The sequence below is a fragment of the Engraulis encrasicolus genome, chromosome 11 (genome assembly GCF_034702125.1).
Source record: "Engraulis encrasicolus isolate BLACKSEA-1 chromosome 11, IST_EnEncr_1.0, whole genome shotgun sequence".
NCBI classification, from domain to species: Eukaryota; Metazoa; Chordata; class Actinopteri; order Clupeiformes; family Engraulidae; genus Engraulis; species Engraulis encrasicolus.
Window position 1 is genome coordinate 41,100,396 of NC_085867.1, and position 26,911 is coordinate 41,127,306.

The 26,911-nt window shown below is 43.9% G+C and overlaps 1 protein-coding gene across 9 annotated transcripts in view; it reads right to left on the bottom strand.

Moving 5' to 3' along the window:
• nedd4l (NEDD4 like E3 ubiquitin protein ligase) overlaps nucleotides 1-26,645 on the bottom strand; it is a 75,092-nt gene extending 48,447 nt beyond the window's left edge. For 5 of the 9 annotated variants that reach the window (XM_063210630.1, XM_063210628.1, XM_063210632.1 and 2 more), the window contains exons 1-3: nucleotides 9,401-10,935; nucleotides 3,374-3,424; nucleotides 162-223 (exon numbers count right to left, since the gene is read on the bottom strand). In XM_063210630.1, the coding sequence (XP_063066700.1) occupies nucleotides 162-223; nucleotides 3,374-3,424; nucleotides 9,401-10,567 (1,280 nt within the window). In that variant the 5' untranslated portion in view covers nucleotides 10,568-10,935. Of the gene's footprint in view, nucleotides 1-161; nucleotides 224-3,373; nucleotides 3,425-4,312; nucleotides 4,364-9,400; nucleotides 10,937-15,130; nucleotides 15,185-16,227; nucleotides 16,267-20,478; nucleotides 20,564-22,571; nucleotides 22,646-26,125 lie in introns of those variants that run through there. The other 4 variants (XM_063210635.1, XM_063210634.1, XM_063210633.1 and 1 more) reach the window with 3 other exon arrangements.
• Nucleotides 26,646-26,911: the final 266 nt, after the last annotated feature.

The window sequence follows — 26,911 nt, forward strand, 5'->3', positions numbered from 1 at the left end:
TAATCTGGGCTGGCTGGCTGGCTGGCTGGCTGGCTGGCTGGCTGGCTGGCTGGCTGGCTGGCTGGCTGGCTGGCTGGCTGGCTGGCTGGCTGGCTGGCTGGCTGGCTGGCTGGCTGGCTGGCTGGCTGGCTGGCTGGGCCTTGCTTAAATTAAGCACTGACCTTCGTGGGCGCAGAAGGAAGTCCTTAAACGTGTACGGCCGCTCCATGGCTGGGTCCTCCGTCTGACAGGGGGCAAGCAAACAAAACATTCACGCCACCGTCCCACACCTCCGATTCTTTGTCAAACATTGTCCGAGTAACCACAAAAAAAAAAGTTACAAAAATACACACACCCGCACAAACACCGTACACACCTACACACACACACACACAATGGCAGCTAAAAGACAACCCAACTGGAGGGGTGGTGGTGGACCACTGGAAAGTATCCAGCAGTCGAACAGGCAGCGAGGGAGCGAGTTCTTACACAACAGCCCTCTCCTGTTACATATTTAACAGGGCGCAGGTTGTATATTCATGGCAAAGGAGTGCCTGTCATTAGTGACTACTGAGGGAGGCATCGGTGGACTTTGGGCCTCGTTGCTGGTAGTGGGGGGTGGTGGGGAGGTGGGGGGCTGGGGCAAAGGAAAAACAGACACATGTCGTGTGAAGAAGGTACTACAAGACAGTCCTATATCATGTGCAAGCTTTAACAGTGTGTGTGTGTGTCTGCGTATGTGAAGAGCAAGCATATTTATTGTGTCAGATCCAGAGACCTAAGATAAGACAGGTGAAGGAAGGGGTGCAAAGGGGAAAAAACAACACATTGGATTGTGTGAGAAGCTACTACAAGACAAGACAGTCCTTTAAAGGTCTAAGCATTATGTGTGTGTGTGTGTACGTGAAATCAAAGGGACTTATTCTGTCAGATTTAATGTTATGGACTTTAGAGGTGGACTTAATCTACAAGCATTAACAGTGTGTGCGTGTGCGTGTGCGTGTGCATGTGCGTGTCCGTGCGTGCGAAGGGCAACAGTATTTATTTAGTCAGATGCAGTGGCTTAACGTTACGGTGAACTTCACAGGAAAAAGGGGGGATTTTAAAGGACTTTAAAAATGGTGTCTTTAAAAATGATGGACTTAAGAGGAAAAGACGACATGTGTTGTGTGAGACGCTTCTACAGTCCTTTACATATTTAAGCTTTAACAGCATGCATGTGTATATGTGCAGACCAAAAGTATTTATTCAGTCACATCCTGAGACTTTGAATGCATCTTAGTCTTGTATCTTAGTCTTATTTGTACAAAATACAACAGCAAATAGACTAGTGCAAAATACAACAGCAAATAGACTAGTGATTTTTCGCTGGAAAATTAACAACAGGAAAGTGACTTTCACTTTATGTCAGTCAGAATTAGGGATGTAAATAAAATCGAAATGTATCGATGTATCGGAAGTATCGGCCGGCGATTTAATTGAATCGCATTGTATCGTGGGGCATTCTTAAGAATCGAAAACAATCGAATCGCTGGCCCCTGTGCAAAGCCCTAGCTCCATAACACAATAGTAGTGGAAAAGTAATTGGAAAAAATCGAATCGAACCGAATCACATCGTATCGTGGGGAATTCTTAAGTATCGAAAAAAATCGAATCCCTAATTTAAGAAATCGATACCGTATCGTATCGTCATGAAGGCTGTGATTTACACCCCTAGTCAGAATGTGTTTAAGTGGATATATGTGCAATGAAAAAAGATAAAATCAGAATTAGACAAGTATCATATTAATGACATTAGTGTGTGGCCATGTCATTACAGTGTCCCAAAAATCAGTGAAACCGAAACCCTAAATAGCACACTTTCTACAGAAACACAATTCCAAACAGACTTTGAAAGTGAGCAAACAGCAGGTCAGCGGACCAGCAATAAATAGAGCCGCATTTAGCCCTGACGTGAAGCGTTTAAAGGGGTATGCCACTATTTTGGGGCTTAATACAGTTAATACAGCATGCTACATGCTACACGGATCCATTGACTTTCACCAGCTTCGCTACATACTCCCTCTTTTAACTTGTCTTAAAGGAAGACAACGCTTAACATGAAAAATAAGACACTTTATCACCTTTATAAACCCCGGCCAACGATTTTAACTGTATTAAGCCCCAAAATAGTGGCATGCCCCTTTAAGCTGAGCAGTGATGTGTGGTTCACATCCAAAACACTAGGGGAAGGCTTCCAATAACCGCAGAGTTGTCTCAGCTCCAATTTGATTGCTAGCAAAAACATCAGGCGGTCAGCCTGCCGCGTGCAACTGCACATTCATGAACTCTTTCTCTCACACACAAAGATTGACATACACTGAGAGACTGAGACACACACACACACACACACACACACACACACACACACACACACACACACACACACACACACACACACACACACACACACACACACACACACACACACACACACACACACACACACACACACACACACACACACACACACACACACACACACACACACACACACACACACACACACACACACACACAGACTGACACACACACACACACACACACACACACAGGCTGACACACATGAAAATGTTCCAATATCAAACAAAACTGAAACTTCACTACACAAAATATTAATATTTAACAAATGAATAGATCATTAACACTTTCATTAAATAATTAATTTTGTTTGTACCTGGCAAATAGGCCATAGCCACCTTTTACAAATTACTACAAACACACACACACAAACACAATTCAATTCAAACTCTGGCCTAGTTTCAGGAGAGAGAAATGTGGCTGTCCGAGGCCAGGCCCTCTGTTTACATTCTACTGGGCCTTCTTTCCATTCTGTACCAACAGCCTACTGGACCAATAGGAGCAGAGCAAGCCTCCGAGTGTTTTCGTTTGTGTCACGAGAGCTGGCCACATTTAGGCAACTGTACAAAAACGGGCTGGGTACAGTAGTGTGTGTGTGTGTGTGTGTGTGTGTGTGTGTGTGTGTGTGTGTGTGTGTGTGTGTGTGTGTGTGTGTGTGTGTGTGTGTGTGTGTGTGTGTGTGTGTGTGTGTGTGTGTGTGTGTGTGTGTGTGTGTGTGTGTGTGTGTGTGTCTAGTTATGCTGCTAGCTGACTGAGTGCACAATTTCTTGGCATCATATAAACTTAGGGAGATGCACCCCGAGTACAGAGGAGCACAGAGAAACCTAAAATGTTATCATCTTATCTACTGCAGTACCAGAGGGAGTGATCCCTGAAGATCTCCATCATATCAGCCCACTTCCTGATGTTGGCTTATTATGACCGTTAGAAAGCCAAACTAAAAAGATTAACATGCGCAACATCTTTAAAAGAAGGAAAGATGTTCTGTACTTACCGGCAAATGATTAAGAGGCACATCGACTTGCCCGAGAAAGTCATCTCTTGTCTGCAAAAAAAAAGGAAATACAATGGAGAGCGAGATAGAGAGAGAGCGAGAGAGAGAGACAGAGAGAACAAGAGACAGACAGAGACAGAGTCACAGACAGAGACAGAGTCACAGTCAGTGTATGCACTGCTAGCACTTGACTTGGCTAGCAGTTAGTGGATTGGCAGGGTGCCAGAGCAGAGGTCATTGGGGAAAACCACAGTGATGAGGGGAATTATACACCTGTGAGACCCAGCAGGAGGAATATGTGTGATCAGCAGCAGGGTGCAGAGACACAGCATGAGAAGGAAGGAGAGAGAGAGAGAGAGAGAGAGAGAGAGAGAGAGAGAGAGAGAGAGAGAGAGAGAGAGAGAGAGAGAGAGAGAGAGAGAGAGAGAGAGAGAGAGAGAGAGAGAGAGCGAGAGCGAGAGCGAGAGAGAAAGAGTGTGCACGACAGCAAGGAGCACACAGAAGATGAAGAAGTGGAAAAGAGAGGGATGTGATGATGCTTGACGGGGAGAGAGAGAGAGAGAGAGAGAGAGAGAGAGAGAGAGAGAGAGAGAGAGAGAGAGAGAGAGAGAGAGAGAGAGAGAGAGAGAGAGAGAGAGAGAGAGATGGAGTTGAAAGGAAAAGGCCATTCAAGGGCAGCTTGTGAGCACCAGAAGGTAAAGATGTTTCAGCAAAGGGAAAAAGAGGAAACGATCCAAACCAAACCCCAAAGAGGACCAAAGGCAAGGGTATCAGAGTGGAGAAGAGAGGGCACAACCAGAGGTGGAGCTTTCAAGATCAGGTGATTCCCTTCCCGCCCCCATTCGTAAGAAGCCACCAACCACAGCCCTGAACAGTGAAGATTGACAGGTGTGACTGACAAATCAAATGACTGTGAACCACCCAGTGAGTGGGATTTACCTGTCCAGGGTTGACATGCCCATTCTTGGCGCGATCGCGACCAAAGTTTGCCTGTGTGTGGAACAAACCGTGTTTTAAGAGAGCAAGGGGCAGGACATGCAGCCAATATCACACGTCTGTTGTTTAGGGACTTTTAGGGAGAACAGCAGGGAGACTGGCCAGTCTCCAGGAGAGCTTTTAGGTGATTTTATGAGCTTTTGGAGGATGTTTGTTTACATGGTAAGGAGAAGTACAAAGAGCTACAGGTGTAAATCAGTCACAGGTTCAGAAAGCACAAAAACACGACTTAAAATTTCAACCAGCCAGCTCTGAATCGGCTGATGGCAATGAGTACTAAACATAGGTACTAAAAACCACCTTTTACTCAATGCAGAAACCTGAAGGAAAAAGTGGTGTGCCGTTTTTACCGTCTAAACCCAGGATGTGCTTCCTTGCATTCAGCCAATATCAAACATGTATTCAGGGAGTTTGCAAAGTAACTGGGAGTTGATGTAGACTAGCAATGGATACATTTGGGGCATTTTCTGGAATCTTAGGCTTAGCATCGGTACAGACCATCTTAGCTGTTATTTTCAGACTGGACATGCTATTTGATTACAGATGTTGTGTATAAATTCCTACAAAACAAACAAAAAAACAAACCCAGCAATAAATAGGAAGCAGTCACAATGCTTTCACACATGACGATTTCTCAACATAGACATGTGAATAACTTTCCATCTGGAGAGAAAGAGTGGGGGCGGGAGGAGTAGGGATCGAGAAAATGAAGGACAAAAATATGGAAAAGAGCGAGAAAAAGGGATATGAAGAGCTAAAAACTTGTGCCTGTGGTCCAAACTACTTACGGCATTAGCTACTATTAATACCAGTGAAAATAGTACAGTAGGAAAATAACGACGGGAAAACGAGACACTTAGATCAGACTCTGCAGGCTAAAGCTAGAAAGAATTTCTATTTTAGTATTTATATTATATTTATTCTGGAAACCTCCCGAGAAGTGAAGAGGTGGTACACTCACAGTCTATTCATCAGCACGAAAAGAAAGAGTAAACTGAGAGAGAGAGAGAGAGAGAGAGAGAGAGAGAGAGAGAGAGAGAGAGAGAGAGAGAGACTCACTCTTTCACACACTGCCTAAATATGCATGACTAAGACTCACACACAGTAGCCTCGTCCTCATCCGCGCGTCCTCCCTGACAGTTTGCACCCCAGACGTTCATAACTTAAAAGGTTGCATGAGTCAGTCGGTCCATGATAACAGGCGCATTGTGGGTCACAAACGCATCAGAAGCACCAACAAACCCAACAACACTTACACTGTGTGCAGCAGAACAGAAGAGCTACAGAACTGCAGAAGTACAGAGACGTACAGTGTGTTGCTTTACACTCATTACAGTACAAAATCATTTGAAGCCTGCTGTTCTGAAGATAATGGTTGTCCGGGTGACTTAGCGAGAGAAGGGCTATTGTGGCTCCATGTGTGATTCAGCGTGATATGATGTCCTCCACAGTGCTCGTACCCAACTTAGGAGTTTGATGATTATTAAAACCTATTTTCTGATCACCTTTGACAAAATGTTCCATCTTATTTGTTCTTCATCAGTCTTTTGGGCCATTTACCACAGAAGAACAGTACATTCTTTTCAAAGAAGAACAAACAAAAGTTTGGCTCATATCCAGTTATCCTTGAGATATTATCACAATCAAGCTGCAGTTTAACCATCCTGCTGCGACCATAGCAAAAAGTTAGATCAAAGCCTAATGTCCAAACACTGACTTACTGTTCTTTCTTACCGTGCTGTTCTTGTCCAGCACCAGCCTTCACTGACATAATTCCTAATCGCATTCTAATGTGAAGTCAGGTTCAAGGAAAGGAGAATAGTAGTGTGTTAATGGTAATGTGAATTTAGGTTCCCAATAAAGTACATGTGTGATACATTTTACAGGTTACTGACTCTACTCCATTGGTTTTGATCAATCCCAGAGAAGAGTCTTATACAACCAATAACCACAGAACAGCCAAATCACCTGGATTTTAAGCTCATCTACATGTGTTGGCTATGGAAACACATCAATAACTGTGTGTGATGCCAATAGATTAGATTTAGATTTAAAAAGCACATGAAATATATCAACATTTTGGAGAGCACTTCTGTTCTGTTTCTTATTGAGGTTGGGCAACTGTGTCCAAACAGGGCTGCAGATGTCAAAAATAAAGATCTCAGCGGAAAGTGCAGACAGACTGGAGTTGGCTGGTGCACTGTTCCAAAGGCTTTTATACTGACACAGTCAGACCAGACAATGAAGTGTGATGTGTGATGATGTCAAGTGTTTCCTCTATTTCAACTACGTAGAATGGGCTGTCAACGTCGCAGTGACCTCAAACTGCTCCTCTTGCTGAGTGACCTTAAACTCTCACCTCTTAACTGCCCTTGAGAGCAACTGAACAAAATCCTGTATTTATAATAATACCACTGGGCCCTGCCTGCCAAGGCCTGACGGTAGGGCACTGGGTTACTACACCGGCGACCCGGGTTCGATTCTAGCCCAGGTTATTTGCCGATCCTTCCCTGTCTCTCTCTCCTATACAGTCCTATAAAAAATAAAGGCTATTAAAAAGTCCTAAAATGTATTTAAGAAAATAAAACGAATCATCATACCGCTGAATAAATCCTTAAAAAATGTAATTCACTATGCAAGGCCAGCGAGGTTAACCCAAAAACATCCACCACCCAAGTTTATGAAATTTGATGGCCACAGATGTCATCTCATGGAATGGTGGCAAAACTTACTGTAAAGTCACAGAGAACGGCAACCAGACTTGTTAGTTATTTTAAAGGAAAGTTCTAGAGGCATCTGGACAAAATAAAAGAAAATTGGCACTTGGACTAAACCCCATAGCTGCTGTGCTACTCTCATCTATAACCACATAACCACTGCCAATGACCACACAGTATGGAAGCAGTAGCACAAGACTATGCCTGTGTCACAGACGCAAGCAAAATACTGGAAATTAAGAGTGCCATGACAACCATAAACAATCTTCTTTGAAAAAAGAAAACCTTCAAAAGAACTCTCCTTAAGTATTAGTGAACTTCCTTCCTTCCTTCAATAGTGTGTAAATACGTAACTTGATTCACGCAAAGCAGTAACAACAAAACCATATGTTGCCCAACATCAAGCCATTGCCACCATATCTCCCGGCCGCCAGCCACACAATTCCAGGAGATAGATTTGTAGATGCAAGCAAGGCACCGAAAGTCAGAAGGTCTCTGATGAGTTCTGCACATTTGAGACACCCAGACGTGTTCCTGCCCCCCCTCCCTTCCAGTAATCTCCCTTCAGACACTCAGGTACTGGAAATAGTCAGCCATGCTGAGCTTCCTCGAGCTTCTGTGGAAAACCTGAGGAGGCGGCTTTGAGTGACATCACCTGTTTCAAGACTCCAGAAGCCGTAGAATTGCTGGCACACAGGACTGGAGGGCTGACCGTTGGAAAACAGAATGTCCTCCACATTTTAAAAAAATGAGTTTTGGCCATATTAACATTAATACTAGGGCCTTGGCTTATGAAGTGAAACATAAACGCATATTCTAGAGCTGTATACCTTTACTGATAAGGTTTTTTGACATGCCAAGGAATGGCACTGTGTTCTCTCAAAGTAAAATTTCCTTTTAATATTCACAGCAATAACAGGTACTCAGAGGTATTTTAGTCCTAAAATACTAAAGCCAATTTGTCCCCAATTTGCAATTATAAAAGGATACAAAATTAAGTGTGGCTAAATGAGGAGCATATAAAAAGTCCCAACACCTCATTTCAAAGCTGTTTTACCTTGGGTTAATGCTCTAGAAAGCAACAGGATTATAGCTGTAACAACACAAAAGACGCCTGATGGGAAAAAAAGTGTGTGTTTCAAGAAGCTAGAAAAGTCTGCTTGTTGATCTTGTTTTTTTTTATATATAAGCGCTCACTGCTGGTACCAAGTTACTGATAGCTTGTTAAATTTCATGTGGCCAGTTTGCCAGTACTGACATCTTAGATCTTAATCACCATGGCTGCAGCTGTCATAAGAAACCCATGCCAATCCAGGCCAGAAGTAGACAGACTATACTCTAAAAATCCACCAACAACGCTTCCACACTGAGGACTAAAGATAGCTCTACCTCTTCAAATGGGATTAAAACAGGGCTCTCTGAACTCCAAAACAACAGACCTCGACTCTTCCCAAAGCAGCAGACCTCAAACTCTGCCCTAGAAAAGGCAAAGTATACGTAGTAACTTCACAAACCGTAAAACACAAAAGGCCTTTTAAGTTGTCGCACAACCCAGTCAAATGTGTGGAAAGTATACTAGGAGTAATGCTTTTATGTACTTTCTAAATAGAACTCAAAAGGCAAGACATTCAGTCACAAGACAAAAGAGGTGTGATGAAATCGATATCCAATCTAAACTCAACTTTTGACAAATTACATATCATCTGTCCTTTGGCTTCATCAGACAGAAGAACTGTGAGTGATTTTAAAAGTCTGTTTGCTGGACCAGGAAAAGTCATTCAAGTATATAAAACTTGAAATGCCTGTGGCAGAGATTTCAAGGGCCTGTGTGGTTCAACCTCACTCCTGGCCAGACCGTCCTTGCATTTTTAGTTTTCAGAATGCGGCTAACCCGTTCCTGCTTTCCTTCCTGCCAGCATCCCTGTACCCTGCACCCTTGTTTGCCTTGTCAAACAGTGGTGAAGTGGTTAGAAGAGGAAGGTTAATTGCCGGTGCGTTTCACAAACGAAAATGTGGATAAAACACTCATATCTTTAAGACTGGCACCCATACAAAGGCCAGTAAACACTGTTTTTTAAGACAAGAAAGGATCCTCTTCGGTTATGTACACATAGCAGCATGATCTAGTACAGCACAAGGACTACCCTACACCAGTTTTATCTACTTCTCCAATATCTTCATAAATATCAATTATGGGAGATGACTGCTTCAAAAAAAGGTAGAGAACGTACTATTGCTCCAGCTGAACACACATCAACACATCATTAATATACAACCACAAAGACTAAAAGATATTCCATGTCATTCGCCATACCTGAGGTTTTATCCTCACCGCTCCATTTCCTAAGGTCAAATCCTGCGCCGACTTGGAGCCGTGATCGGCACCCTGGCTGAAGTAGATTTTAAATTGTGGCTGTCTGGTCTTCTGCTCCTGCTTCTGAATCTTAAACGTACAGCCCTGAGATCCGTCCTCACTGCCGTCTTCACTTTCAGTGTCCATCTGAGTGCTGTTGGTTGTCCCAAACAGGTCTGGAGTGGATCCAGTCCTCCGGGGAGCAACGTGGGTCTTCAGGGGCTGTGATGCACTCCTTTCTAGCCGAATCCTGGGGTAACGTACAACACGCGCACCCTTGGGGCCGGTGAATCCCAGGTTAAATGCCTCTTTCTGTGCTCCGTCGGGTTGCCCCTGCCTTGGCTGATCCTGCTGAAGCTGAAACACAAGCCTCTGTGGCCCTGAGGCGCCTTCCATGTCTTGCTGGACGGACCAGCGGCACGGGCCTGCCTGACTGTCCGACGGTCCATAAGGCGTGATTCTGAGCTGTCGGACCTCTGAGCCATCAGGTGAGTTCCTGTTAATGCAAAATCCTCCAAAGCTAATGCCGCCAGGAGATGCAGCTCCAGAGGAGACTGTGTATCCGTCCTGAATGTGACCAGGCCTCACGCAAAACACCCTCCTCTTCGGCAGCGCAGGCTCAGTGTTGGGATGGGCTATGCGCGAGTAACCCGGTGGGGCATTCCAGCCGGGGCTAGGCTCTGTGTAGGCTGGGGCAGGCTCGTCCGGGTACTCCGGCGGACAGTCCTGATAGAGTCCGCCGCCGTCTTCCGCATGTGCGCTGGAACGCTGCAGCGAGATCTGCATGGACGAGCTCTTGGTGGGCCGCGGCTCTGGCGAGCTCTGCAGCTGCGGGATGAACATGGAAGAGCTTCGCTTGAGCGATCCGTCAGCGGCGGCCGCCGCTGTCATCACCACCTCATGCCCGTGTGCTCTTCCTGACGCACCACCGCCACTGCCGGCACCCTGACGACGCGGCTGCGGATGCTGGAATGCCATGGCTTCATCTTCGCCTTCGGACGCTCTGTGGAGGATGGGATACGACCCGTTCTCATTCGCCAAGTAGCGCACATCGCAGCCCGGCTGCTGCAGCTCGGGGGCTGTGTTACTGCGGCCGGCGCCAAAGTAGAGCCGCAGCCGATGGGACATTCTCCCTGTAGCTGCTCTGCCTTCTTGGACAGCCACTGGGGCTGCCTCGAGCTGGCTGAAACTATTCCACAACCAGAAGATTGATTTTCCCTCCTTTCCCCTGAATTTCCCCCGACTTTTTTCCCCTGCCTATGCTGCTTCTTCTTCTTCTTCTCTAGTGAATTTTCCACCCACCCTCACTCAATAAAAACGGCAGAGGGAGAATGAGAGAAGCAGCAGCGCCGGCAGCAGCAGCAGCAGCAGCAGCAACTCACACCACAGTAACAGGAGAGGTACTGCCAGTGAGCCAAAACTTCAGAGGACTAATTCCAGAAAGAAGTAGAGGGGGTGGCCGGGAGAGAGAGAGAGAGAGAGACAGAGACAGAGACAGAGACAGAGACAGAGACAGAGAGAGAGAGAGAGAGAGAGAGAGAGAGAGAGAGAGAGAGAGAGAGAGAGACAGAGACAGAGAGAGAGAGAGAGAGAGAGAGAGAGAGAGAGAGAGAGAGAGAGAGAGAGCACGACAGATAGAAAGGGAGAAGAAAAAAAGGAACAGAGAAAGAGAGAGATACACAGAGAAGGAGAGGAAGAATAGGATGGGGCAGCAATTAGAGAAAGGCAAAGAAGACAGAGAGAAGAGAGTCCTGGAGAGTTGACGAAAGGAGGGGGAAAAAAAAAGATTCTCATCCACTAAACTGCTAGGACTGCCGCCCGATAGCGACAGACAGCAGAAATAGCCGGAGCGACAAGCGGCATTCCAGAAATGATTGGATAAGACCAGCCTTTGCGCTCCATGGGTAGGTGAGGGCCAAGCGCTCCAAGAGTCATGTGACACAGATGACACCCACTTAGGTCCAGGACGCTACACCCCATTTACCCCCCCACCCCCACCCCCTACCCTGAAGGCACCCACCATGAGCCTCTCAGCTGCTCCAAACCCATCAGAGGGGGAGCGGTGCCTGAGGGGGGCAGGGGGGAGGGGCAGACGGAGAGCTTCTGCTGCTGAGTACGCCGAAAGTCAGCACAAACTGAGCAGACCAACGCTGCGAAAAGACGTTTTACCATCACAGTGTCGTGTGCACTCCACACACTACGTACACACAAGACCAATCCTCTCCTCTTAGGTCAAGGTACACAATACAGTACAGTACAATTCAGTACTCACATTTCATTTAAGTGTGACAGTATTCTCATACCATTCTCAAGTATGGCACAGACTATGGCAAAGACAATAAATGAAAATCTATCTACAATGACCATTGCGGCCAGGCTATATTTTTATTCCCCTATACTTCTTCCCTCCAAAGCAATTCCACTCCTTCTCTCCCACTCCTTGAAACAGTCTGTTCTTGTAAACACACACGGGTGCTTTTAGTCACTCCTGTCAGGCCAGGTGGTCCCGTCCGAGGAAAGCCACTTTGCCCCCTCGGTGGTGCCGGCACGGTGGGGGAAACTTTGTTCCCAGCATGTACGAACAATTTATGGCCACAGGAGAGCAACGACTTTGGGGGGAATAAACAAAACTACTGATGGAACCCATATTCTCCGTTTTAATGAGTCTTTTTATATTTCCACAGGTTTACATTGAAACCTAAATTTAAACAGAGTTAAGCTGACAAGAAGAAATAACTTGGATCTAAAAATGAGGTATAAACATCGGTTGACGTGACTTTAACCGAAAGAGCGCGTCATGTAACTGGAGACTGCTGGAGCCTTGTACAGTACACAGTTACCGTGGCGACTCCTTGAAAAACAGCTTTAGCTAACAGGGTCCTGGGTACTGGACAAACTAGCCACGGGGAAGATGGGGACATAGTGACTGTGTGTATGAATGCCTGTGTGTGTGTCTGTGCCTGTGTCTGTGTGTGTGTGTGTCTGTGTGTGTGTGTCTGTGTGTGTGTGTGTGTGTGTGTGTGTGTGTGTGTGTGTGTGTGTGTGTGTGTGTGTGTGTGTGTGTGTGTGTGTGTGTGTGTGGACCTTCTTGCCCTTTGCTTCCATGATGATGGCACAGATTTCAATAGGAAAGTCGCCAAGAAATTGGGCAGCAGTTGGCACAGTGGCCGCTTTGTTCTGACGGTGAGAAAAATGTCAGTGTCTTACCAGTGGCAGAGTGAAAGACTACAGTGATAACGACTCCAAACACAACAGCGTCCTATGAAGTTTGCGTCAGTAAGCATTGTTAGAAATGTGTTTCTCTCTTTTTACATGAAGTTTGCGTCAATACCATTGTAAGAAATATTTCTCTCGTTGAGGTGACTATTTGCATCCAAAAATGTCACTTGCAAAGAATCTTGTTTGGCAGTTGGAATACTTTTGAAGTATTTCCAGAATTCATCATTCCGCCTTGGGGTAAGGAAGTGGGTTTTTTTGCTGCTGCTAAGGTATGCAGTGGGTTTCTGTTAAAATAAACAGTATATAGTACATGTTTCAAAGTACTCCAAATAATTAGTTCTTATATTACCAGCTCAAAGCACCTTGGCATCTGGGAAAGCATGAGCATGTACTGCCCAGTGATGAGGCCATTTCCTTTTATTTCTTCAAAAGTAAAATAATGTTTTGACAAAAAGGGGGAACAAATTTGAATTCACGTCTGGACTGTGTGACAGTTCTACTGACACAGTGCATGTGTATGGCCTGGGGAAAAAATGTACAGTGTTGTCGTCCATGTGTGCGGTTGGTAATGTTCATTTTCCAGGTAAGGAGTTCTGAGGAACGCATTTGCCACTGTTTCATTTCTGACCAAGAGTATATATGTGAACCATGCAATGTTTTGAGACACACAATATAATGTGCAAACATTGTGGGCTGGTGGTTTGCAATGAGCAATACAGTAGAGTACAATGGTACAATAACAGAGGCAGAACTGAACCCGTGCTTGGCGGTGAGTCAGACAGCAGGCTCAAAACAGAGGCATCTTGCTACATAAACATATAAGGTAGCAGCTGTAGCCCCTTTCCAGAGTATCGGCCAATGAGGCCTTCTCAGACAACACATGCACTCAATACTGCCCAGCAAAATGAACACACACACAAACGCACACTCACAAACACACCTGTGTGCGTGCACACACGCACACATGCACGCGTGCGTTGCACACACACACCATTCTATTCTTTAAACAGTCCTAAACTTACGTGAGCGTGGAAAATGTGATTCTGGGAAATGCATGAAACTGCAAGGAAGATGTCTTATGTGCACAACTACTGCTAAGGATTAAGCTTTTTTAAAAAGGTGCTTCAGAATGCATAAAATCTGCAATGCTTAAGCACATTGTACGATATTGCTTACAAAAACTCTCCTATTAGTCAGAAAGAGTAGGCTGACACGGCATGTCATGGCATGAGTCACGGCATGAGCTTACTGTGTGTCAATACTAGAAACTGGTTTCAATTATTGAAGTCTCATATGGTGAAACAAGTTGTGAGCAACTGGACTTGTTTGTCGCTGAAGTCACGCTTGGTCTATTCCGTGCCTTTAGTTGACCCTTTACCCAAATCATCTTACAACATTTATTACAGGGTATTGAGAGACTCAAGGGCACTTCGGGGATGAAAGGATGAAAGTGCAGAGGCAATTGTAAGGGTGGGATTTGAACCTGCAACCCTCTTACGTTAAGCCATCAGGCTATGGCTGTTCTATGCATACTACTTTCAGAGTGTGTGTGTGTGTGTGTGTGTGTGTGTGTGTGTGTGTGTGTGTGTGTGTGTGTGTGTGTGTGTGCGCGTGTACTCTTCCTCAAAAGAAAGTTACTATATGCCCAGTAAACGAACGGCCATTTTGTTGTGAAATTGAACCGCCCAGTCCATATCATGATCATGAATGACATTTTTTTCATCATATCGACAAGAGGGATGTCAAGAGGGATGTCAGTAATGCGAAAAGCATATCATTACAGTTTGTAATGTTCATTTGCGATCATTTGTAATGCATTACAGATGATGGCTAACGAAAATAAAAGACAGACCTGCAAACTCGTCAAAGAAAAAAAGGTGACAGTGTACAGTGGGGATTCTATTTCTATTCACGTGAATGACCTAATTGGCCGGAAAAAAGGAGTTTGCATGTATGTTATCAACCACATAACCAGCGGAAGGCTTTATATCATAACGCATGTATGATCAGTCTACAAGAGGGGGAGGCCCTCGGCCCTCGGCACGCTGGCGGAGCACTGCTCTGCCGACATTCCATTTAATTGTTTTCAGTACGGCCTCGCACAAAATCCGTCATTACCACCTGTAAATTCTGACAATTCAAGTCTATTTTTTCAGGCCACTCAATAACATCCTTTGCTGATTACATTGGCTAGCATGGTATATTTAGCATTACATACAGTTTGGCACCAGTTTGCAAGGGCAAGCAACCTTGTCACATTTGAAAGTGCTCTGCAATGCTGTCGGAAGCGTTAGGCGTATTCTAGCAACGCAATTACAGTAGGCCTTGGTCAATGTGAGTAGGAGGAGGAGGAGGGCGGGGGGGGAAGGTGGATGTGTGGAATGTAATTACAGTTGGCCATTATGAAGAGGAGAGAGGGTGGCAAGGTGTATGTGTGGCATGACAATAGCTGTAAAAATTGTGGCAACTCACCAGCCTGTTCTCATCAAACACTTCGAGCAGCAGCCGATGTTCTTGAGGACAGACCTTAGGGGAGGCGGAAAACACTACATCAGTGGGCTTCATCACGGGCCGGGAAAATGAACCAGACAGAAATCAATAGGAGCAATACGCGCACGCGCACACGCGCACGCGCACGCGCACGCGCACACGCACACACAGTAAACAGAAACACAAATGAAATAGAGGGACAGTGAAGACAATAAGAAGACTGTTTTCCGTGTGCTATGCTACATTTTCAAGCTCGTTGTTATTTGGCACTTTTCTCCCCAGGTAATAAACAAATACTAAATCTCACAACAATTGAAACTCCCCAAAATAATGACACCGTTAATAGAAATAGTATTAAATAGTATTAAATAGTACATTGACAGAGCACAAATTCAGAACCTAAAAAACATCAACAGGTGCCTTGAAAATAACAATTAAGGACTGTCCCTCCTCTTTTTTTCCACTGTGTTTACCCTTTTTTGAAAAAAATACAAAATAAAAAACATATGGCCACAACAAAACTAAAGTAATAATAATGAGGTCGGTGGGATGGAATACCACACCCTTTCAACACATTCCACAGAGCCTGAGCTCTCCCACCAAACAGCCGTTCCTGAAAATCACTTTCATGCGAACTAACTAAAGAGGGTCATGGCAATGAGCTTTCCTACATAGGTGCAGGGCTACAGATGAAATGTCATTATTCTTCCCCCATCAACACTAGACTGTCGACGTGACGCCGCTGCTGAAAAAATAACCTAATTACACTGGGGTCACAGAGAGGGCATCGGTGCTCCATCTTTGTCATACAGCAGTGAAAGTGTGCGTCAAAATTATAAGTCTTCTTCTTTCATTTTTCTCGAGGAAATTTTAAATAATATTTTAATGGTTAGTTTTTCAGGGTGTGATATTGGAGAAAATAAGTCTGGCCAGCAACATCACAATGGTCACAACTTGATTTGACTTCCCTGAATTTCATTTAGAATTCCTAAACTGCCTCTACTATGCTATACTTTCTTCTGTTCGTACAAACCTATTATATCAGAGTCAGGTGGAATCACAAAAAAAAGGTTACTTACTCTGAAGTAGAACTCCTCGTTCCATTTTGGGTTCAGGGTCTTAAAAAAAATCACAATAGCAATTGAACAAGTGTATAAGAAATGAATGAATGAACAAACACACACAACAGTTAAATGAAAACACATGCACACGCGCACACAAAGCAGATAAGGTGTGTTCAAGAAGAAAACATATATATGTGTCAATATCCTGTATGTGTTCAAATGAATCACTTAAACACACACACACACACACACACACACACACACACACACACACACACACACACACACACACACACACACACACACACACACACACACACACACACACACACACACACACACACACACACACACACACACACACACACACACACACACACACCTCATGTTAAATTTGACCGTTGCATTTAATCAATCTCACAAGATCGTGACAAAGTCTATAAAAGGTTAATGAAAATACCACCATTCAAATAAAAACAGAAACGTCTCATAAAGAGTCAGGCGTTTAACACAATCCGTCAACACGTTCATGCCATCTCATCAGGGAAATTGTCAATTTGCTGAGGTATGCAATGGGTAAATTGAATTTTGATGGATTTGTTTTATTCCAAAGCCTGCATTTACAGTACGAACATGTTGATGATCTCATAACACAGTGGGGAGGACCAGGCAAATTTAAGCATGCATAGGAATGCTCCTCTAGTCATTTAGGGACATATGTAGACAAAGACTTAGAAACTGTGTGTGTGTGTGTGTGTGTGTGTGTGTGTGTGTGTGTGTGTGTGTGTGTGTGTGTGTGTGTGTGTGTGTGTGTGTGTGTGTGTGTGTGTGTGTGTGTGTGTGTGTGTGTGTGTGTGTGTGTGTGTGTGTGTGTGTGTCTTTGCATGGACATTGGACATGTGCACATTTTAGTGGTTTATTGACCATTGCAGGATTCACTAGGGATTCTCCTGTAAAACCTCTCCTCCCCACACACACTCATACACGCACGGACGGACGGACGGACGGACACACGTATGCACACACAAACGAGTAGAGGGGAGCTTCTGCTCCACATAGCAGGGAAGAGGGCTATATTTAACCCGGCGCATGGCAGAACTATTCAGCTCCTTGGAGCAACAGTCAGCCATCAGAGAGGGCGCTGTGTCTCCTGTTCGACATCACTCTCGCACACACACGCGCGCACACACGTGGACGGACAGGCATACACATACACGCACACACTTCTCCTATCAACCTCAGAAGTGAGCACACAAACGAACACTCAGACACACAACACGCACTTTACAACACACAAACACCCGTATACTTGTCCTATTAGTCCCATTTCAACAACACACAAACCCTCTGTCAGCCTCACTCACAGACACACAGACAGACACACAGACAGACACACACAGACAGACACACAGACAGACACACAGACAGACACACAGACACACAGACAGACACACACACAGACACACAGACACACAGACACACAGACACACAGACACAGACACACGCACACGCACACGCACACGCACACGCACACGCACACGCACACGCACACGCACACGCACACGCACACGCACACGCACACGCACACGCACACGCACACACACACACACACACACACACACACACAGACACACGCACACACACACACACACACACACACTGACACACGCACCATCTTCCTGTTTACTGGTGCTTGAAGACCTTACTTGGGGCCGTAGACAAGAAGACAGAAATCTCCCCATTAACCTTCTCCAGACAGCCCACAGTAAACACAGTCGACAGGAGTCAGTGTTGCTGGAATACTTGGCTTCTAGGTCAGGGACTAAAACGAATAGGTTTTACATCCCCAGTAAGCGTTTTAAGAGTTTATCGTTTATTTATTTTTGAACTAGAAGAGAGGTCAGTGTTGGTAGAATACTGTAGGTTGGTTCCATGTGAGGAAGGTGAATAGGACCGTTTTACGTCCCAATAAGCATTTAGAGTTTAGTTTTTAGCATTTATTTATTCTTTAAAAAGGGAGACTGTACCGGAGAACTACATGTCAATGTTGGCTGAACAGTGCAGGTGCTATGTGATGGAGGTGATGTGAGGGATGTCAAGGGGTTTTATATGCCAGTAAGCGTTTAGAGTTTATTTTTTCTTAAAAGGGGCAGTGTACAGGAGAGCTAGTAGATGTCAGTTTGGTAGAATAGTGCAACTTCTATGTGAGGGACTAAAATGAATACCATTTTACACAGTGCCAGCCAGCATTTAGAGTTTTGCGTTTAGAGTGTATTTATTCTTAAAGGCGACAGTGTGAAAGGAGAACTACTATTGGAATAATACTGTAGGTTCTATGAGGGACTAAAATAGGTTTCATATCCCAGTAAGCGTTAAACATTTCGAGTTTATTTATTCTTAAAAGGGGCAGTGTACAAAACATTAAACAATACCCTTGTGTCAAGCAAGGAGAGATGTCTGTGCCAGGTTGTATCAGTAGTACAGGCTATTTTCTGCCTTCAATTCCTTGGCAGGTAGATGTTTGAACATTTTTAATGTAATGTTGTACCAAGGCTTCTCACCACATGTCAATTAAATCACATCTGAACTGATGTGACAACAATACAATGCTGAGACACGCCAAATTTGTTGAAAAACCTTGTTTTAAAAAAGAAAATGATCCTGAGCACCACCATGTGAAATTCGAAAGTCAGCCCTTCAGAGCCAGAAACAATACATTATTATTTGAAAAAAGATGTTTGGACTTTGGACTCTCAAAATCCAAGTTGTATCTTTTCTTATAATCATTTTTCAGGTGTCAGAGTCTAAATGTGGAGCTGTGGGTTGTGATGAGTGAGTCATGCCGTCATCACCCACATGCAACTAACTGTTACCTCCCCCAGTGCTGCTGTTGTTGTGTTTTCAAAGTGGTTTGTTTGTTTCTTTCTTTCTTTTTGCAAGTGTGATTACACAAACAAGAGCAGGATGAGTGCTGATGATGAAACCTCACCAAGGGTGAAGGGTGAGGCTCGCGGTCCAGGAAGGTGCTCATTACATTCTGGACCAGCGCCAGATCAATGGAAGCAGCACAAGCATAACCAACGGACTGCTTTACCCCTTCTAGAACACATGTGAACATTCTGGAACTTCTGGAAGATGTGGGGCAAATGCAACACATGTCTTCCTGTGCGGTCCACACGCAGACCCAGTGAGCTAAAAGCATGGCTATTAGATTAGTCAGTGAGTCATCTACATTGCTGCGTCAGAAGGGAGGTCCACTGTTGTTACATGAGGTCCACCAATTGTTACATGTTTGTCTCTGCTAGGTGAAAGAGTAGCGTAAAGTAGAGTAGAGCGGAGTAATACAGTACTCTCACTGCCCCCAAGCCTCACTCACCAGTGGAGTCATAACACCATCGTAAAGGAGATATTCCTGAGCAATCCACACTCATCCTCCACGTTTTTTTTATTATTTTTTATCAGACTTATGGAAAAGGTTTAGATGTCAATAACATGTTAAAAGGTAAAATCCCATTCTCGTTAACCATACAGGATGTACCATACCAACATCTATTAAGATAGTTTTGCCTACAATAACTTGCACTGTAATTGAAGCAATGTCAATAAACACTGATAGTGACACTGTAATAAAGAAACCTCACCTACCACTAATAATCAAAATACTACTAATAATAATACATATATAAGAATGAATTTAGAATAATATTTTGACGTCTGCGCTGTCAAAGTGCTCCCTCTGCTGTTGGTGGTGTTTAGGCAGCTTCATGATGCCCTGAACCAGCAGAGTAATCAAAGTCTCCAAGTTACTACTAGACCCATTGGGGAAAAGATATCCAAAACAACTTACACAGTACATGCTTCTGACCCATATGCCATGTGAGTAAGCACTTACACATTCCATGTAAAATGTTCATACGTTGCTGTACATAGAATGTGAATGTGGGTCAATAACATTGTTGTGGGCTCAGACGTCAGATGGTACAATAACAGCTAGTGCCCATAAATTAATTAGTAATTGGTAATTACTGTACAAGCAATGAATATGATTCTTAGAAAATCCACTAAAAACATAAAGAAATCATTTAATCCATACAATGGTGGCATTTGCAGTTATTGCAGCACCCCGGCGAGCGCTACTACTAAAACATCATTCACTCATGTATGTCTTAGTTTTGATGAGGAAAATAAGTCTTATATATATTGATATGGACTTTTCCATAAGGGGATGCTACCCTATTTGCTTGAGGTCAGAGGAGACACACTCACCTTTTTGATGGTCTTGGTCTGCACCAGGGCAAGCTCTCGATTCTCACTTGCCACATCATAGAGGGACAGCTTAACATAGGGGTCACTGGCGCGCGCGCGCGAGAGAGAGAGAGAGAGAGAGAGAGAGAGAGAGAGAGAGAGAGAGAGAGAGAGAGAGACAGAGAGAGAGATTTAAACACAGTGCACAAGTACAGGATATCATCTGCACCATATACAGGCAGTTGTTCATAGGGACCAGGGTTTGAATCCGCCCTGGGTTATGTCCCAACCCTACCCCATCTACCTAGCTCTCCCACTCATTTCCTGGCCCTCTTTAATTTTCTGTCCCAATAGAGACATAAAACAAGACCCAAAAATATACTTAAAGAAAAGCATTACAAGTACAAACACAGAGGGCTTTTCAAGACATAGCCAATAATTGGCTGATCCATGCTTCTGCACCACTAAGTTATTCTGTATTTTTTTATTTTATTTAACCATTAAACATTGTCTTCTAAATGTTCACTGCTGCACTGGACAAGAAGTCTTTAAAATGAATAAGAACGGTAGTAAAAACCCAGATACTATCACCTCTTTATCTGGGCTGCATGAACTTATATGACCCCTCACTACACCCATATGCTACAAACGATTGGTGGAGTTTTTGTGCAGTCAAAAGAAACATCTGTGCGTCCTATTTTTAACCAACATCATCCACACCCTGTTGAAATCAAAATGAGTTGGAATTGTTGGAATACTGTAGCTGTTTGTGCAAGGAAAATAAACTAAATAAGGAAGTATTTAGTTGATAAATCATGTCACTTTGTAATTCACTGACAGCTAAATGACTGAAAAAAAGTATTTACTGCATTATTTTTGCAGACATTGTTTTTTTATCTTTAGTTATTCAATTCTATCTGGTCATGAGCTGACACCCGGACCCCAAAAAAAGCTGCAAGAGAGAAAGCAGGAAAACTACAGATTTAAAAAGTAACGGCATAGCGAAAGATTAGTAAAAGAAATGGCATAGCGATAGAACACATTTCTACAAGTTCGGTTGCCATTTAAGTAAGGCATGTGCCTTCAGTTTAAAGTCCATGAGCTTCATTTTTTTTTTTTTTTTTAAAGGCTCACAGGCACAGTGTGTTTGCAGATGGCCCTAGATACTACTGATGTACCATTGGTGCCAATGGTTGCAACAGCACATCTTTTTAAGGTTGTGGTTAGCAGTGTTTCCTGTAGGAAAGGGCTTGGTCAAGGTGGTGAGTCTTCCGGCCCATGGTGGCATCAGTAAGCGATAAACAAAACAAGAGCAGATTAGAGAAACAGACTGTCCACTATAATCACCCCTCATTCTTACACCAACTTTACGGGGAAATTTTGACCAATCGCAAGTCATCATAGTCAGGATTCTCTTATCACAACCGATGTCTTTATTGCTTCTTTTAATCTACCGAATGGCACTTCCGTGCTTGTAGGAAAAACCTTGACTGTGGCTATGGTGCACGGCCAACATGGAAACACAAAAATTATTGATGCACAATATTGCAAGTGCAGACTCATGTCACCGATTGGAATTCTTTATTCTTTCACACACCCAAACTTTATTAGACAGATCCTTCTCTTGTACCATCTGTCTCTGTCTCTCTAGGAAGACAGAAAATGGCAACCCCCCCACCTCCCTAAACATTTGTTTTTTCACAGAAATAGCTTAGTTTACAAATAGCTTAGTTTATGGTCAAAAATGCTGAAGGGTCTGATTGAAGTAAAGGACTACCTGCGTTTGGGTTAAAGTCTATCAGTGGAGTGCCATTATATAAATGGTCTTGACAAAGCTCCAAAGAACTGCTGACTATTTTATAGGGTCAACACACACACAAAAAATCACACACACACACACACACACACACACACACACACACACACACACACACACACACACACACACACACACACACACACACACACACACACACACACACACACACACACACACACACACACACACACACACACACACACACACACACACACACACACACACACACACACACACACGTTTGGGAACCTATTTGGCTGGCATGGCTTTGGCCCTATCATTCACCACTACTCACCTTGCTCCAATGATGTCCTTCTTGGCCAGATCAATGCCAGCGATGACCCTGACGCGGAGCACACGAGATTCATTCTGTAGAAATGAGAAGGGAAATCATTCAGAAATCAAACTCAAATGTGCCAGGCATGGGGTATCATGGTCAAGATCAGAGTCAGAATCAGAGTCAGAATGTTGGCCACACTTGCATTCTTGGCCAATAACACTTTTGTACAGCTGTAAGCAGAATTTGACTGTGACAGAATGTATGTGTTTAGACAGAATGTATGAATTTTTTAGATAGAATATATACAATGACAGAAAGAATATTTGTGATTCTGTGAAGTATGTATCTTGCTTCCTTTACGACTGGGGTGACTAAAAGTCACTAACTGACTCACAGACCAGGTGAGGTGAAAAGGACATGGACATTAACCTGATTCAGCAAAATTTGCCTTTTTTCAGTTCGGTCTAGCAGACCTTACAGTAATTCCTGATCAACAATGGTGTCTAGATGGCCCTGCCGTGGCCTAACGGTAGGGCACTGGGTTACTACTCCGGCAACCTGGGTTCGATTCTGGCCTGGGTTATTTGCCGATCTTTCCCCATTTTTCTCTGCCCACTCATTTCCTGTCTCTCCTCCACTGTCCTGTCAGAAATAAAGGCAAAAAAAGCCCATAACATGTTTTTTTTGTCTTTTTTTAAGAATGGTGTCTAGAGCCCCAGCCCAAAGACCTAATTTGTTATTAACACCAATGCCATTGTCAATGCTCGACTCAAGTCCACATTTATTTGGGCAAAAAGGACATAAGATGCATTCAGCTTGGTTTTCCAGCGGTCCATACATTCCTGGACAAGTAATAAGCCAAACAAGTTAGTCCCATCTTCATTGTGAAATGTATTATCGTCACATCTTTGACTGCCTAGGCCCTAACTAGCTCACTCTCATTCAACGCACGTGTGTTCCACGAATATAGTTAAAATTAACAGGTTGTTGTTTGCCTTGGCGCCGCAAGCCATGCGTGGGACTTTTTATGACACATAAACAACAGTCAGGTCTGCATAATAAGAGAGGCAATCAAAACACTGTTATATGACAGCACGTGGTAAAAAGGTAACAAGGCCCAAGCCAGGCTTGGCTATTTTGAAGATCAGAGTTGCCGGCACGGGCCCGGTACTTTTCCATTCCTCCACAACGACTGCACATTACAGCTGCATATTACAGCGTCACTGTAGTGGTGGTTGCTCAGGTGGGTCAAAGTGCAGGTGACCACCAACCCAACCAACATGGGTCATTATAACGGCTCAAAGACCATCTAAAACCTCAACGCAATTTATTAGATATGAATGCAGGACATCTCTGCTTAATGAATAGCATTTTGTAAGAGTGCACACTATTGGCAGCTCTGAGTGATTGATTAAAATAAGTATCATCCCTGTGTATGCAGTGCAGCTCACTGAAGACACTCTATGCTCTCAGGGGTACCTTCCTTGTATAAATGGTATTGATGTAAATTATAGTATTGCGATTTCATTCCTTCACAGATGGTGGGGCGATGGAGCGAGGAACAAAAGTAAGCGTAATATAGTAGATAAGGTTGTGAAATCTACAGTGTTTTCTTTTCATGTCTAGTTTGGCCATGTCAATTGGGGAAAAGTATAGTGTTAGTGACTAAGGTCTGGACACAACAGCTGCAGGAAGTCTGTAGTCTCAACGGCATACTATGCTGATTGGCTATTGGCAGTCTTGACCCTCTTCAACCCGTCTTGACTGGGGAGTGTTAAATCTTCCCACTGACATATTTTTTTTACTCAGCATTTAGTCACAGGCAGCCTAGTCTAATGGTTAGGGGAGGTGGTCTTGAGATCAGAGAGCTGCAGGTTCAAATCCCACCCTTTCCACCCCTTACACCTCCATCCATCCATGATTGAAGTGCCCTTGGGGAAGGCACCTAACCCCACATTCCACAAGGGTCTGCAACCAATACCCTGTAAAATAACTAACTCACTGTAGATAAAAGCATCAGCTAATGTAATGTAATGTAAAGTAATGTACAGGGCTGTAATGATATTGTATCGAATCGAGAAATCGTGACAAATGACAACCAATGCCATGATGATACTGTATCGCTGTGCAAGAAGGCAGTATCGTGGCATGCCCTTTCACAGTTCTGTTAAAGTCCAGAAAATAACCACATTACATGATATGATAATGTTTCCAAGCCTGAAATCATTACCAGAGTTTCAGAGCTCTGAGTTTCAGTCTAAACATGCAATCTATTTATAAATGTGAGCACTAAATTCTGCTTAAAACTCCATTTGTGTTGGTTTGATTATAAGCTGCATATATTCCATTGACATTCCACTACCAGGGTATTAAATCAAAGGCATTTTACATCACGCAAGAATTCACATTCAACATAGCGAGGCAGTTAGCCAGCCATTGCAATGGCGGCACAATTAAGCCTAGCCGTTTTCTGCATAGGGGGCCCTGGGCAACAGCAAGCTGGAGGTCCATGCCCAGCTACACTACAGCTGACCTGGATTTCACTAGAGCTCTACAGCTGAGGTCTGGAAAACACTGTTAAGACGGACCACGGCGGACACACAGGCTACCCGAGCACCGTCCCAGTGCGCAAATGACATAGCAGCCAAGTAAAATACATTGCCTTCAAAGTTCGATTGCAATGAATGCTAAAAGAAGTGTATTTTCCCCATCCTTCTGATCAGGTGAAAGATACGAAATAGAGTATTAGTGCCGTTTAGTGTTACGCTACGTGCCACATCACACTGAGATGTTGTCTTATCTCGGCATGGCATCTGACAACAACCACCCTGGGCAGAAGTAACGTCACTGTACGTAAATGGTTGACGTTCAAATAAAGGATAGCAGCCAGCTTATCGTCCACAGCATGTCAGAGAATGTTCTTTTAAAGTCTGCTGTCAAGAAATAATTGTATAACAGATGTTACAATCAATTCACCAAGCACACGGTTGTCTAGCCTAGTTGAGCTACCTGCTTTTACGCACACATTGGCCGTGAAATGTGCCAACACAGCTTAGGACTAGAAACATTATCGGGCATTATCTGTCCTCTTGGGACTAAAAGCCCCTTTTATTTTAACTTTATACATAGTCGGAAACATTCAACCTTACACTTACTTACTTCGCCGTACTATTGACACCTCGACAGAGGTACTGTTAAGTCGTGAAAAGTAAATGTGTGCATTGGTGAGAAATGCAGAAATGCAGGTGTTCTTCAAACGATTAGTATCTCCGCAATCCCATCATTGTACCGTTTGTGAAATTAGGCACCACGTTTACACGGTGGACTGAAAAGATACAGACACTGCCCAGACACCTTACCAAGTTGGTGCTCTTGGTATTTCGTGGTCAATATGAAGTTTCACACTATGAAGCTAGCCAGCTAACTTATAAACAGCTAAGGCTAGTGAAGATCTGTAATAACACCGAATTCCTCAATTTTGCGATGGCCATCCAATAACAGGTGACATAGAAAACGTGAGCGATTAACGTATGAACACATCGCATAACAGTGTAAAGGAATGTACTTACTTCGTCTTCAGAAAGTCCGTAAATTGGTTCAAAATTCGTAGCCATATAGCCCGACAAAATTCACTCAGTAATGTACTAGCCGCTTACAGAGCTAGCAGAACAATAGCAAAGTGGCCTTCCACCACTGGTTACAGGGTGTTTTCTTCCACGGGGAATCCTTTCCTGACGGTGGTATGCCTTGGTCGTATTAATTCCTACCGGTGTCTATACTGTAATTTCGAGGAAAATCTCTTTTTACTGCCAGTGCCACCGAATATTGCATGAATTCCTGCCACTTCATAACCCTATTCTTGGTGAAGCGCTCTAACAGAATACTAGTCTACTGTCATCCAGGCACTTCCTTGCAGTGAGACCGACACTGCCCACACACTGAGTGAATGTGTCTCAAGCCAACCACGGAATTCTTCGAAATTTAAGGAGCAAATACCAGCCAATAATAAAAACGACAAGGCGTCGTCTACTTCGACATTTTTCAACACAAGGCGGTTTCCTGTGTTTTCATGTACTGCTGCTCACGACGAGTAAAGCTGTAGACCAGTCTTGAATGGAGTCTTAGCGCCCTCTATTGTTGAAATCTAAAATGTGTTGGCCCTCGTCCAATACATCAGTTGGTGATGGTTTGTCAATTTGGTAAGCTTTCCTAATTGACTATCCACCACATTACATTTCACGTGGTGTGACCAAAAACAGACTCTGTGCACCTCATAATCTTTTCCAATTTAAATGGAAAGTTCACTGAGCTATATATTTTAAAAATAATTCATAAATAAAGGAGTGCAATTGACT